Here is a 15,687-nt window from a genome sequence, read left to right as displayed (position 1 = left end):
TGACTGGAAGTATTGATCAGGTGGGCCATCAACTAGATGGGCCATAGGGAAAAACTATAGTGAACTGATAACTTCAGACCATCCATCCAGATGTAAGTTTTGCCCTGTCCAAATCGACCCATTAGTCAGCTTTGTATCAACGGTCCATCTTTATATCTGCTGCACAGATAACTACACAGTCCACCCCTTTGGTTGGTGGCCCTGATCACCACATGTTCAACTTGGACACTTCGATTCTAACCGTCTATTTTGAAATGGGCAGCGACTGACAAATGGTTAGAATTGATGAATGATGGTGGCCCCAACTATAAAATTTTCATCTACCCTTCCAAAAAAAAAGGCAAAAAAAAGAAAAAAAGAAAAAAAAGAAACTGCCCTTTTAATAGTGTTTCGAGAATCATCTTCCACAATCTGAACCTCACCTAAGGTTTTCATAGTATGGAAATGGATCACACTTTGTTGTTGCCATTTTAAATGCATCTACTGTTTCAGGATGCATATGGACGTACAATCACTGTGGAGCACAATTATTGTTTACAGCAACGTGGAACTGAGCAATTTAAATATTCATCTGAATAGAAACATTAATCCTTTTGTCATCATTGCAATTACTCTTGTTTCATCCAACTTAAAATGAATCTGATCAGAATTTGCAGCTGGTTATTTTCTCCAAATAAAGCCTCACTTGTTGAAACTTAACTAGTGCAATCTATGTCAATAATATATCAAACAGAAGTGATAGAGAGAGAGAAAAGAAGAAGAAATAAACTTATATATGTGCATATAATTGTGTATAATCCATACTCATTTCCAATATTTTAGAATCATAATTGCAATGATGTCCATTGTTTCTAACTAGTTGTACGTGAGCATTCTGTCCTGCAATGCTAAACTCCTATGTGATTATCAATATCTGTCATCCCTCTACATGATGAAATTTTCATTTGATGGGACTTAATGGATGGCCTGAGGCTGAGGGACCTCAGTCGAAGGGGCCGAAGAATCAATAGGTAGTTTTTTGTTGGGATTCATTTATGTGTGATCTTTTACATACATATTTATGTTTTGTTACATTTCACTAGCCATTTAAGTACTCTTCAAATATTTTCTTGTGCATTTAATAGCCATGCTTAATTTGTTGCTAGCTATGGGTTTTGTGATCCCTTCGTTTTTTTGTAGTTCACCATCATTGAATAGTTGGTCCCTTTTTTTTTTCTTTTTTTTTTTCAGGTCAAGTCATATTTTTGTGTATTTATGTATTTGACACACTAATTGTTCTTTATCTACCCAACATTTTGTCTACAACAAAAGCATCGCTAGTCTTATAACTATTCTCTAAAATTTCACTTTCCATTTGAGTGGTTCACGATGATCACATGAAACTCCGAAATCACATCTCCATTTCTTCCACCCTTCTTAATTCCATCATCCTTCTCAATCTTTCCACTCTCATGAATTATTAGCCAAAAATATCAATAGTGGTCATTTTGGGAAACATCTTGTTTAGCAATCTTAACTAATTCCTCATTTTCACTCATAATGTTACTAAAATTGCACTCCATATACTATGGTTTAGCCTGACTAATTTTAAATCCTTTATATTCTAAAGTACCCCTCCATAATCTATCTTTGTATCCACGCCCTCCCTTGTCTTACAGTCAAAACTATGTCATTTGCAAATAACAAACACATTAGGATCTCTTCTTGCAAATGCCTTGCTAACTCATCCAAAACCAATGTGAAAAGGTACAGGGTCAATGCTAACCCCAGGTGCAACAGTAATTCAAATTTTACTTGTCTCTCCACTAGTGGCCCTCACATTTGTTACCACTCCCTCATAGATATCGCTAATCATGTCAATATGTCTTGTTGAAACTCCTTTCCCAACACCAACCAGATTATCTACGGATCCTATCAAATGCTTTCTCTAAGTCAATAAAGACAAACCATGTGGATATCCTTCCTCAACTCCATATATTTCTCCATTAATTGTCTAAGTAGGAAAATAGCTTCATCTCATGACTTAGTCCTTTGTCTTTTTTATTCTCCATTTTTAATTTTTACTCCCCCGAGCTAGATACCAAAAGGATCATCATGTTCTCCCTCTCCCCACAATCAAACGAAGTAGATGCCATAAGGATCATCATGTTGTAGGAAGGGTGTGCGCCGACACCTGATCTAGGGGGGGTCCACCGTCATTGTGTTATCCACTACATCCATTGTGCCACCTCATATTCATTATACATAACATAATTTAGATTGATACAAAACATAAGCGAGCCACACCACTGAAAAAATGTGAAACCACGACTAAACCCACCGAATTCACCCCCAATAAAATATACCACTCACAATCCCTCGTCCATTCCTTCAATAGCAAAAGGCCCACCAGCTTAACAGATACGATTGTTCGCCCCAGAGTTTTTAGAGGTGGCCACATTCAAAGTGGGACCAACCAATGACCGGTCTGGATGACCAAACCATTGCCCAAACATGTCCTGCTTTTATGCAGCACTTAAAAAAGAAAGCCCACACTCTTAGAACAGTAAACTAAAAATTAGTATTAAAAGACACTATCAAATCATAAACTTAGAATTACTCATCGTTGGCTAAAATTACAGAAAAGAAACAAAAATCATTCTGCTCAAAACCTTGAAATCGACATCACCATTCATCAATCAATCCCCACCATCAATCCAGCTCCTTCTGGACCTTGATCCCCATCGCGTTCGCAGTCCCAATCACTAACTTGCAGATGGACTCCAGCGGCATGTACTGGCAATAAGGAACGGACTGCTTCACCTTGGCGATCTCGTACACATGCTTGAGTGTGATTGTGGAAGCGACGGTGTGGCCGGGCCAGCTGCTGCCCAACTCGATCCCAGCGGCCTTCTTCAGGTACCACGTGATCGATGGGGATTTGACGGTGAAATCGAAGGTGTTGTCTTTGAAGGCGGTGATGGTGATGGTGATGGACATTGGGGTTTTGGGCTTGTATTTTTGGGTCCAGGCGTTGAAGTCTTTGCAGAACGCCATGAGGTTGAGCCGGTATTGACCTAAGGCCGGCCCGACCAGAGGAGCTGGGCGGGCTGCCCTGGCCGATATTGTGAGTCGGATTGTCGCGGCGACCGGGCGGCGGGTTAGAATCTCTTTCAAGGTGGACATTTTGAAAAGAGGAAAGGAGAAATGCTCCGGAGTTGCTTCTCGGTTTTTGTTGTACACGGATTGCCGAATGAGATTAGCTACTGACAAGTTGAGTAGCGAGACTATCTACTGAAGTGACGTCACCAAGTTCTGTGGGGCCCACCATGATGTATGTTTTGTATCCACACCGTTCATCCATTTGGAGAGATCATATTAGGGCATGATCCAAAGAACGAGTCAGATCCAAAGCTCGAGTGGACTCCACCACATAAAACAGTGGGGAGAGAAATGGATGAACGGTGTGGATACAAAACATACATCATAGTGAGCCCACAGAACTTGGTGACGTCACTTCAGTAGGGAGTCTTCCTACTCAACTTGTCAGTAGCTAATCCATGTCCCTAATGGACATTGTTACGTGGTCACAATCATGATATATGTGTTATATCCACGCGGTCCATTTTTTTTATTTTCAGAAGATATGAGGCTAAAAATGAAACAGATCCAAATATAAAGTGCACTACACCACGAGAAAACAATGTTGATTGAACACCCACCATTCAAAACTTCTTATGGCCCACTATAACGATTATTTGTCATCCAACCCATTGATTACTTGTGTGAATTGAAAACACAAATATTAAGTTCATCCAAATTTTTGTGGACTAATAAGTTTTTAAAGATGGTCGTTAAATCACCCTTGTTTATTACGGTATTGCTACATCAGAGTTGGGTCTACTCTTATGGCCCACTATAACGATTATTTGTCATCCAACCCATTGATTACTTGTGTGAATTGAAAACACAAATATTAAGTTCATCCAAATTTTTGTGGACTAATAAGTTTTTAAAGATGGTCATTAAATCACCCTTGTTTATTACGGTATTGCTACATGAGAGTTGGGTCTACTTCATTTTTGGTTTTGGACTCATGACCTAAAATGATATAAAATACACTCACCGTGGTGGAGCCAGGACGCAATATGCGTCATTTTTGTTAAGGTTTTAAGGAGAGGTGTACAAGCCAATGGAGAGGGATTTCTTGCAAAAGCCTTTCACAGGAAGTTCATGCATTGGGATGATAGGTTGAGTCACCATGATGTTTTTGAAAAATCTACCCTCCATCTGTTGTTTTTCTTCTTTTTTTTTCTTTCCTTAATGGATTATCTTAAGACAAGATACCAAAAATCAGATGGATCCAAAACTCAAGTGGGACACATGAGAGTAAATAGTGCTGGAGATTCAGTGAACATTGGTTAAACATTCGTACGGCCACAATAGTTCCGTATGAGGCTAAGTTTTTTGTTTTTTCACTTCATTCCAATGAGAATGTCCTCACAAATCATAAACATCAAGTGGGAGCCCAGAAGGTTTTAACTGGAGGCAAATCTTTCTCCAATTTTCCTTCTCGTATGGTAGCCTTGAGTTTTGGATCACCTGATTTTTAGTCTCATGTCCTAAAATGATTTAGGAAAACGGTTGGACAATGTGAATTTTTCAAAAACCTGTTGACAAGGTCAAACAGACTTGGATGAAAGTTTTTTTTATATATAAAATAAATAAATAAATATCACCTTTATCCAAAATTTTATTTGGCTCACAAAAGGTTTTTAATGGTCAGTAACCACTGTTTCCTATGGTGTGGTTAACTTGAAAATTTCCAATGTTTCTCATGGTTTGCTCAACTTGAAAATATGTATCGGCTTCCATTTTTTATCATACCCTAATTTAAACTGACAAAACAAATGAACAGCATGGATATACAATGCATGCATCAAGGTGAGAACTGCGATCAGGATCCAGTCCTTAAAACTGATTCTGGCTCCTTTAGACTTGTGTCTCACCAACTCTAGCCTCAGATCCCACCCAAACCGGGGAAAGTAGTAGTCAATTAATATAAATATAGAAAAGCTTAAAATGATTAATTAATTACTATTATTTTGTAGGATAAGTGAGAAATTAGGAACCTTTGGTTGAGATCCAGTGGTCACTACTAGATTCATCCTACGTTGGAAATTGGAATGAACTATTAGTTCTCACGACACCAAAATCGTTAAACCGGTATGGTTGGGATTTTGGTTCAGAAACGGCTTTAAGCCATTTCTGAATTTGAAACGGCAATGAACCATCCTAGAATCATTGCGGTTATACACCGCATCATCAAGGTGGGACATACGGTAGGGTAACACTCACTAAATTGATACCCTGTAACACCTAATCCGCTCCTAGCCAAATCCCTCAAACCCACTCTCTCTCTCTCCCTCTCGTGATAGCCCCCAAATCCCGCATTATTTCATTCTCGTGGCTCTCTCTCTCTCTCTCTCTCTCTAGAATTGCTAGGTTTCCCTCTCTCTCCCCCTCTTCGCCCCTCATTCCCCCTTCTCTTTCAAGGCTCGTTTTCGATTCATTGATCGGACGGTCCATATTCGTCCATCCATAACTATGACTCCTCCCTTAGATTTAATCTATAAAAACCAAATCCATCTCTCTACTCTCTCTTCATTTTGGGCAGAAATTTCAATTCCACTGTTACAGGGCAATATTTCTATTGTTTTGATTCAGTGGCCCATGGGGCGTGGTTTTGTTAGATTTGACCCTTGATTCGTGCTTTGTTTTATGCAGCAGGAAGATGACGAGATGCTTATCTCGTATTTTGATTTTGTCGAAGGCCCGCAACCGATGGAAGGTAAGTTTGATTCACCGTAATTTGTTTTCTTAGGGCTTTGATATCTGGTTTTGAAAATCAGAGGGTTTTTGATTTTTTTAAAAAAAAATGTTTCTTCCCCATCTGTTTATTAGTAGTGCCGCAACCAGAAGCTGCCAATACGGTGGATCATTTCAATAGCAAATTGAGTTTGCGTACATGGGCTTAGAAACTGACCTGGTTTTTTTTTTTTTTTTCTTTTACTTTTTTCTCTGGCTACTCACTGAGTCAGTGCTTGTGCATTAACAATACATCATTTGTGTTTGTATTGGTTTCTTTCTTCTTTCTTTTTTTTTTGGATTTGGTATCAAATGTCTCATTATGTGCATGCAGCTGAGGAGAAAGAGCCATATGAAGCAATGGGCAGGGTGGATCAGAAGCGTTACAAGGAAGCCATGGCTGGTTACAAGAATCCCCCCATGAACATTGATTCAGGACGTGAGTCTGATAGTGAGTGATGTGCAGCATCTACTACTTGCTGTTTTTGAAGGGTGCTGAATCTGTGGCATGAGAAGAACATGTGCCTATGCCTAACATATAGATGTAATGAAGTCTGCTCCTCATGTTGCAATGCAAATTTGTGTTTAACTGGAAAGACAGTTATTCTAGAAATGGTAATTAACTTACATGCTGAGGGCTGGTAGTTGATAGTGGGAAATGATGCATCATAGCCAGGTAGAGCCATTTCACTCCACAGTTCACTTTTGTGGTGTAACGAAGAGGGTCGTCCATCTGGTAGGCCCAAAATGAATGGTATTCCATCAGCCATTTTTCTTTTTTTTTTAATTTTTTTAAGAAAGAATACCGGTGTTCTATGCTTTAGGTTATTACATAATATGAATTATCTGGTCCTAAAATATAAATTGATTTCTTATCTTCTCTTAGCTCACATAGCTTGGAAGATTATCTGTGTCATTGAAGAATTTTGAGAAGGATCTTAAGAAAAAAGATAAATTTCAAGTATGTTTGACAAATATTCCTCTTAATTCTTGTGTGCGTGCCTTGTTATATATGAGCTGCAAGTAGGGTCTCCTAAGTAGATTTTGATTTCTTTGAAGTTTCTTTGATGATCATGGCCACAGTGTTGCATTAGTTGTCTCGGGTTAGTGTTGGAAACCAATCAATGTGGAAGTTGTGAACCATCATCTGCTGATCCTGGTAAGAAGCAAAAAGGAAATAAGAAGAAGATTAAAAAGACAGGTCTGGTGGTTCTGTTTCCTTTCAGGAAATGCAAGAAGCTATAAAGAAGTAGAAGATCACCATCATCTGTTGATCCTGGTAAGGGTTGTTGTCTATGTTTTAGGAAGCCCATTCCAGATTCTCTAATCTCATATCAGCCAACTGATCCCAATAGTCCTGAATTTGGTTATGAATTCTTTAAGAAGCAGAAAGTGTAATTATTGTTTCTACACACGCACGCACGCACGCACGCGGACTTCCTTGTTTATACTTTATTTTCAGAGTGCTTACTTTTCTTTTCTATTTTTTCCCATTTTCCTTTCTTTCCCTTAGTAAAAGATGATGCCTTTAGATTTGAGTAGAATCATAATCTACAATTGCCAAACGAACAAATTCTTTGCTTCTTCGAGGAACTTTCTACTACCTTTTCCTTTAATACTCTCGTTGTGTATGATGCTTGATACAAGTAGGTAATTGTAGGTGACACTAACCCACCCACCGCCGCACAAGCGCAAGTGGGCGAACACACAAAGAAGCTCGCATTGTCGCATGAATGAGTTTAATGTCAGTCAAGATGCATAATCCTTAGTTCAAAAACTGCGCCAACAAATTGGGATTTTACAGAATGCAAGCAGGTAACTTCTGGGCATTTGAGTTTGTAACGGGACAATTCAGATAGAATCAAATAGAACATTAGGATGAATAACAATAAAATAGAATCAATTGCACTTGAATGCACACACCCACACCCACAATACATCCTTCGCTTTTATTATAGATTCTGTTTATTCTTTCTGGCATTACGCTAATTGTTTCAAAGATTTTATTCGGAATTGAGATTGGATATTAGGAACATTGTGTGATCTAGGTTATATGAATGAAACTATAATAGTTATCAGCTGCATCTGGTTTATCTACTTAATGTTAACCATCATTTTCTGTTGCAAATTTACAATCATGATTTGTTCTTTTTTTTCTACTTTCTAGTTTCAGCTATGACTTCATTCAAGATTTACCACATGCATCATACACGTAAATCAAATTAAACCATTCAAGTTGTGAGCCATAATTTAGATGGACCATAGACCGAAAGTTATATGGAATTGATTATGTAAATAGCTAATTGGTAGATATTTATTGGATGGTTCAAATGAGAAAAAAAAAATAGATGGACCATAGACCACAGATTTTTTAGCATGTGAACACTTAGGTTGGCGCAGTTATATCTTCTTTTCTTTTTGAATGGTATCAAGGGAATGGTTGGCTGTTAAGAATTAGCTCTAAATTTCAGAGTTCAGGCTTCTTGCTTGCAATATTAGAATCCTATGGTCAGTTACTGAGAAATATTTTTCTGCAACTTATTAAGCTTTCAATACAATGATAGATGCAAATTTCGCTGTCGTTTGCACTTCTCGAGGTATTTGCACAAAAAATCATATTTTTCTCAGATATTTAAAGAAAAGATCCACTAGATTTTCTTAGGGTTTCCATGTTAATTCTTGATTGGCTCCATGATCCAGTTTGGTTTCTTATATTTGCTACTGATGCACAGATCCTACTTTCAAGTTGACCTTTTGTGCAAGCTAGCATGTATAACCTGTTTGAACGCCATGTTTGGGAATCTCATATAATGGAGCATCATAATTCTCATCTTCTAATTATCTAAGCCTTATCTCAACTAATTGGGAATCATACTGTTCCTATCAATAATAGTCAATGCACATTTTCTGTTTTTGGTTCGTGTCTTGGGTTGTAGGCTGTTTGTAAGGAAGCTAAATGAATCCCACCTAGTTTCTTTGGCGGGACAGGTGAACCAAATTGGGTCTGAGAGCATTGAGGGTCATATGCACATATGCAAGAGGGGCTGAGATACCAATTTTTTTTGGAAAAAAAAAGGCTTCTATATATATCTCAAATGCAAGCAGAAGATAAAACAGTTCAGCTGGTTGCAGACCCCACCTAGTTTTGTTGCAAAATACAAATGGCTTATTGGCTGGCCGGCTGTCTTGTATGTTTGGATTTTGAAACCGTGCATCTGGACGTTATGGAAATGAGGAACGAAGAGAGTGACTGACGTAGAGCGGGTCTCAGACACTTCCATGGAAAAGATGGACCAGAGAAGACCCTTATAACTGTCTTAAGGAATGTTTCTGCAATTTGGAAAAGATGGACCAGAAAAGATGTGCTTTAGAAAATTTTCACTAACATTTTTTATCTTGTTTTCTTACCCAAATCATTGCAAATTTCGTTGCTATCACGGAAGATCATGTATTCCAGTCTCTACCCACATGGGCCCCTGAAACTGTATCAGTTCATAGCCATGGTGACAGTGGTGATGATCCTCCTTTCTCAGCTGCCATCTTTTTACTCCCTCAGATACATCAGCCTCACGTCTCTTCTTCTTAGCTTGGGCTATACTTCTTTGGTTGTCATTGCCTGTATTCGTGCAGGTAACACATACATAAAAGACCTCTTATATTTTCTTTTATTTTTGGAAGTGGAAATTTAATCTGGCCTAAACTTGGTATGTTTTATGTTCTAATCTTAATCAGGAGAATAAAGAAGGCCTTGAGTTGCTCAAGACTGCCATTGCCAAAGCAGGTGTTGGCACAGTGTTGGTAAGTCATAATGCTGTCATTCAATTGATTCTTGAAGAATAATTTTTTTTCCAATGACAGGTGATTATTTGTAATATCTCCCCTGGTCTTAATATCTGTTATTCTCTCTACAAAATTATCCTTTCTCCTTTCATTGTATTCCTTGGTCATAATGTTTATCTGGATGTTATGCTTTAGTCATCTAAATGCAACAACTTTCCATCATTTAGGCTGCAGTATTGGTTGAGTTATAGAGCCCTGTCTCTGTCTATCTGCCTGACTATGCATGTATGTAATGTTTGTGGGATGAGAATGTTTTTCCATAACAATCTTAAATCATGTTTAGAGATATCAAAGATTCAAAACATCCTTATTCTCTTGAGGAATTGAAAGTGCTTACAGAAGATGCAGTTGAGGTGAATGATGAGCAAAGTCATGTTAGGCAAGTCCATGGCTTATGCTGCTTTTAAGTTGTCCTGTAGTTACACTGCATTTTCAATCATGTTTGTTGACATGTTTTTCATTGTTGGTGTGCTAAAAGAATGAAACCCTGGTTTCTAAAACAGGGTCACATTCACTCCTACGGTTGAACATTGCAGTATGGCTACAGTTACTGGCCTTTGCATATGCATCAAACTAATGTGTAGTCTACCTTCTCGTTACAAGGTATGTTGCTTATTGCCTCACTTTTGGTAAGCTAAGGTTGAAGAAGGAACTGGATATGTTGAGGTTTCTTGTAGCTCTATTGCTTCATGACTGTGGTGACCTGTTGAACACCAGGGTCCACCAATATCACCATGATCAGATGACGAGAAATGGGCGGTGACACTGTTTTATTATTTTATCTTCCATTTTGCAAGCCCTTCAATTTTTTCCCCACTTACCACTGTCCAATGAAGGGTACTTTTGGATCGTGGTGGAGCTCTTCCTCTGCTTGACAGACTTCATTGAATTGAGTATGTCTTTCAAAAACTATTTTAAAGTCTTTCATTGCAGATTTTGGTTTTTGTCTTTCAAAATGTATTTCAACTCCACTTGAAATGCAACTTCCTATGTTAGAGCTGCTGAAGGTAATCATTCCTTTGTATTTTTATTTGTTTTCCTTCGTTGACTAGCCAGGTTGAGTCAAGGCAACCAAGTTCAGACCAATTCGAGTTTTTTTTTTCCCTTTTTTCAAGTCTATATGAAACCCGATTGTATTTTTTCGAGTATTATATGTATATATTTCTTTTAGTTTTATATGAAATGGAACTAAATTCAAAGTCAGATGCTTTGTAGATAAGGATCTTCTCCTAATTTAATGATAACTGATCTGTAGGTGGACTTTCGCATTAGTCATTGTCTATTTTGCGGTATGTCCTGCTCTTCATTCTCTTTGTTCTGTAAGAGTATGCATTCAGTCAGGCCCTTTTTTTTTAGTAGCATTGCGATATTCATATGTATTTATTATCTAGATAATAGAATGGATTTGTACGTGCAACGTCTAGTTCGAAAATGGTAAATGAATTCCATTGAAGCTGAATACAATATTCAAGCCATTTTCAGCTTTACATATACGATTGTTGATTGTAGCTTGGCACTGTGATATCTGCTCATGGATGCTGGATGTATTCAAATCATCTCATGGAGAATGAGGAAAGTGGTGGATTCTTGGAGGTTTGTTTTTCCTCGGGTTTCTTTTTATTCTCTAAACTAAAATCAATGAATCTAGCAACTTGCATGAGATAACTAGGAAGCTTGAGTCTTGCCAAAGCCCTCGTGACATACGAAGGAATATTGTTATCATATAATTATTCTGCTTCGGTCTCCCTGATCTTTTTACCAAACTTATCTGTTTGACTGCTGCTTGATCTCGACTTTCTTTAGTCTCGAAATTGAATAGGCTCCATCAGTGGAAGCCAACTCTGAATTATGCAGCTACAAATAACTGAGTTTCAGCCTAGTCACTGACAGTACAGCCACTGTCTAGACCAACTTTCTTTGAAGCATTGGCATGCAATTTTTAATTGAAGGTAGATACTGAAGGATATCAGGTCAAAGATGATTGAGTGCATTGGTGGCTTTGACTACTGCTTCTCAAGGGAATCTGTTCACACCAAGTGATTGGCCTCTGACTTTGGTAATTGTAGCAGCCCATATAGATAAGAACTATCAAAGAAAGGATTCTTATTGTTAGGTAATCATCTTAAAGGATTAAAAGCATGCACAAGTGCTCAATTGGTCGCTGTAGCAAAGGAGCATGCTGCCTATGGCGAAATCACAGAATCAAAAGTGTCATTTTTCATAATGATTCCGAGAGTATGGCTAGATCATTTTCATAAGATTATGAAAGTAAGTTATTCTTATTTGATAAGTTATTTGGAGCTTTTTGTAAATTTGATTTTGCAATGAAACATCTTCAAGCACATTATTTTCTTATGTTTTTCTTTGGATTAATCTCTATTTTGATGGAATGCAATAAACTTCTGTTAATTTATTTCCCTTGATCCTAAATTTCGTGTGTTTATCAGGGTTTATTGTTCCTAAAATTCCATCCTAAAATTTGACTGTTGGCAACATTTTAAAATTGATTCTAGGTCTGACCATTGGCCCTAGAACGGTTTTAAACCGTTTCTAAAATTTGAAATGGTACCCAAAACGGTTCTGAACCGTTCCTATCTTTGCGACGCCTCATTTAGGAACGGTTTTAAGCCGTTCCTGAAGCACAACTGTTCCTCACCTACCATTTTGCTGTAGCTTGTTATCAATTAATCTATTAAAGACCATTTATATTTGAATTTTTTCTAATATTATTAAGTTTAGGTTAGCACGGGATGAATGAGTGGGGTGGGGATTGCCTACTGACTATGTCAGCTAGCCATTAGCTACAGACAGTGCTACCGACATGGTTGGGTCAAAAGGTGGACCGTAAATTGACCGTAACTATTGATCTGGGTATCGTTATGGGGCACACAACCTATCAATCTTTACTGAAACGGGCCATCTAAGGTAAACCGACCCACATGGTAGGTCGCATTTGTCCGTTTCATCAGAAAACGCGCACTTTCATCTCAAAAATGAATTTTTTAAATAAAATATTTACTATTTTTAGTAATTCCAAAATTTTTAATATTTTTCTATTTTTAGAGTTTTTGATTTTCCTCCTTTTTAGAAATAACTTGTAATTATGCTAGGATTCTTCTAGCAAAAGTTTATTTGAAATTTTTATTTTTAGAAATTAGGCTTTATAAAAGTTTTATTAGAATTAAGATTTGTATTAGAGTTAGAATTTTGATATCTTTGGTAATTACGAATTTTGGTTTATTTTTTTCTTTATTAATGGTGTGAGGAGACAAATTAGAGATTCATCAATCAAATTACGAATTTTATAGAATTTATTTCTATTTTTCTTTTCTTTTTTTTCCTCGTGGATTCGAGAAGTCTCTGTGAGGAGTCCAGAGAAGCTTCGTGAATTCGGAGTAGTTATCCTTGAGGAAGACGGTGATCAACCTCATCATGTTCATCCCTGCGTCAGGACCCCATCATGATATATGTGTTTTATCAATGTCATTCATCCATTTTTCTAAATAAATTTAGGGCATGAACCCAAAATTGAGGTATATCAAACTCTCATGTGAACTACAACATAGGAATCAACTAGTGGTGATTAAACACTGACCATTAAATACTTCTTGGGGGCCACAAAAGTTTTGAATGAAGCTCATATTTGTGTTTTACCTTCATCCAAGTTAATGTGACCTAGTCAACAGGTTAGATGGCAAATAAACATTACAATGCGCCCTAGAATTTTTTTAATGATAGACATTCAATCAACATTGTTTTCTTATGGTGTGGTCTACCTTATATTTGGATCTGTCTCATCTTTTGGGATCATTCCCTAAAATGACTTGAAAAAAATAAATGGACAGCGTGGATAAGACGCATACATCATGTCAGGGCTCATAGAGCATTGTCCAATAGTAACATCACTATTGACAAATTTTGGTCATGCTTCATCATAATAATGGTTAATCTGAATATATATGTGCATACATAATCATGAAATAATCACATCCATACATATAAACTCAAGTATCAAAAAATCTCAATATAATTCAATGAATAAATATATACGTGTCAATAATGATAATTTAATGGGTCGCATGAAGTCTAACAATCTAAATCCAAATGTATATTTTTCACCCGAATTTTAATGAGTGGGATATAAGCGAACATCATATTTTTTACTAACATGTACAAAAATTTCTTATGACAACAATGAGTTTATGATCTAACAGACTACCTTGAAAATGTAATAGTTAGGTTCAGTTTATATATAGATGGGCCCACTACAACCACCCACTTGCTTATGGTCATTATGGAATATGAAAGTGAAAAGACTTAGATGCACCTAAGGAGACAAGTAGTACTCAAATTAGAGTTTGGTTTTTGGATTTATACAATGTCTCCAAGTATGCGAACAATGTAAGGATTTAATGACTCCATTCCAAATGGGAACACGTGGTGGAAAACGATGGAGATTGAAACCATCAACCCAATATTTTCAATTTTATGAAGATGTGAATTGTCTTATTTCATGCATTTGATCTGGCCCTCAACGAACAACTCAATCTATTTGCACCATTTTAGAAAATTGTGTACCTGAAAGCGATTTCTCGGATCCAACGACAGTGGAAGACGAAGGCTCAAATGTTAGATTTTTTCGAATGCGTCTTACATCACAGGAAGAAGGTCACACCACTTTCACTGGCATAGGAAGATGTATAAAGGAACACCTTTCTTTATGCAAGATCCACACGGTAAATCGTGTGACACTGATGGAATCCGACTTCTTCTCCTTCACAATTGATTTCTTACAACAGGAATTGGTGCTCGAAATTTATCAGTTTTCACTCTGTCATTATTTTCATGAGTCCTTGGCACATTCTATATATAAAAAACAACCATGGTGGTTATCAAACCGCATGAGAAAACTGCTCATGTAGTTCTGAAACTATCAGAGTAATCAGCAGTCGGTTGCCTTATAATCACCACATCCCAACTCTCAATGAGTGGGGCCCACTTGGATAACCCATCTTGCAATTACACACCACAATGGATATGATGCAAATTGTTTACAATGGCAAATGAGGTCCAATGAAAATTTAGGTGTTAGTTTTGAAGCTCGGCAGAAAAAGAGTAAAATTATCAATTTCACTTGGGTGGTTTATAAGCGAATTGCCATATGTGGGATATGTTGAAAGGGAAATGTTATCATTTTATTAGGGAGAATGAATGGCTTTCATGACGAAGTAGTCATTTTACTTTTTCCTGCCCGTGGCTCAGTTAATCTTTCATGACAAATAACTGTGTAACACCACATTGGAATTTCTCTACAGATTTAATACAAAGAAAATGATGAGATAGAAGATACCATAGTTGTGTACGTGAAGGTGGCAATATATGTGAAATATTAGAATTTTTTTATGATATGGGCAAGCATGCGAAGCCCCATAAACTAAGGATGAACAGGGTTGAACGGCTACTTTCACAAATCGTGAGGGAATGATATCGCAAACATAGCTAAACCTAAGTAAGACCAGAACACATCGGGGGTTGGCTCTCCCAAGAATCACCCTGACATACCAAAATAGATCCAAACCGCTCATCGTAGTTCCATTAAGTCTGAAACTATAGAGGATCGTCCACCTCATTGGGCTCGAGGCCCCTCGCAGGTGACAAACCAAGAAAGTGCCTAAAACCGCTCAACTTGGTTCAAAAATTAAAGCTCTTGAAACACGCGAATCCCATAGGCAAACACTAAGAACACTCCTTGCCCGCAAATCCTGCAACGGAAAGCTAACTAGGGCCCACCATGATCTCTGTGAGAAATCCACCCTGTTGATACGTTTTTCTAGATAATTTGAGGACATGGGACCAAAAATGAGGCAGATCCAAAACTAAAGTGGCACTAATGACCAGAAAAGGTGAGTAGGGAAATGCCCGCCATTAAAGCCTCCATGTGGTCCACCGTCATGTTCATATTCCATCCGTACTGTTCATAAGGTCATTCTTACTTGGATG

At 37.5% G+C, this 15,687-nt stretch overlaps 1 protein-coding gene and 1 long non-coding RNA gene across 2 annotated transcripts; one reads left to right on the top strand and one right to left on the bottom strand.

Moving 5' to 3' along the window:
* Nucleotides 1–2,537: 2,537 nt before the first annotated feature.
* On the bottom strand, nucleotides 2,538–3,208 carry LOC131241533 (uncharacterized). Its single transcript, XM_058240296.1, has one exon. It carries the CDS (start codon nucleotides 3,163–3,165, stop codon nucleotides 2,692–2,694), a length of 474 nt encoding a protein of 157 aa, XP_058096279.1. The 5' UTR covers nucleotides 3,166–3,208; the 3' UTR covers nucleotides 2,538–2,691.
* A 5,711-nt stretch (nucleotides 3,209–8,919) lies between these two features.
* On the top strand, nucleotides 8,920–9,819 carry LOC131241532 (uncharacterized). Its single transcript, XR_009169098.1, has 2 exons — nucleotides 8,920–9,477; nucleotides 9,580–9,819. It is a non-coding gene; the product is annotated as an uncharacterized LOC131241532 (long non-coding RNA).
* Nucleotides 9,820–15,687: the final 5,868 nt, after the last annotated feature.

This window comes from Magnolia sinica, chromosome 3 (assembly GCF_029962835.1).
Source record: "Magnolia sinica isolate HGM2019 chromosome 3, MsV1, whole genome shotgun sequence".
In the NCBI taxonomy this organism is placed as follows: domain Eukaryota; kingdom Viridiplantae; phylum Streptophyta; class Magnoliopsida; order Magnoliales; family Magnoliaceae; genus Magnolia; species Magnolia sinica.
The sequence above is the reverse complement of the archived record's forward strand: the minus strand, read 5'-3'. Positions and strand labels throughout refer to the sequence as shown.

Coding starts and splice junctions, on each gene's coding strand:
- LOC131241533 (XM_058240296.1), bottom strand. CDS start 3,165: ATGTCCACCTTGAAAGAGATTCTAACCCGCCGCCCGGTCGCCGCGACA.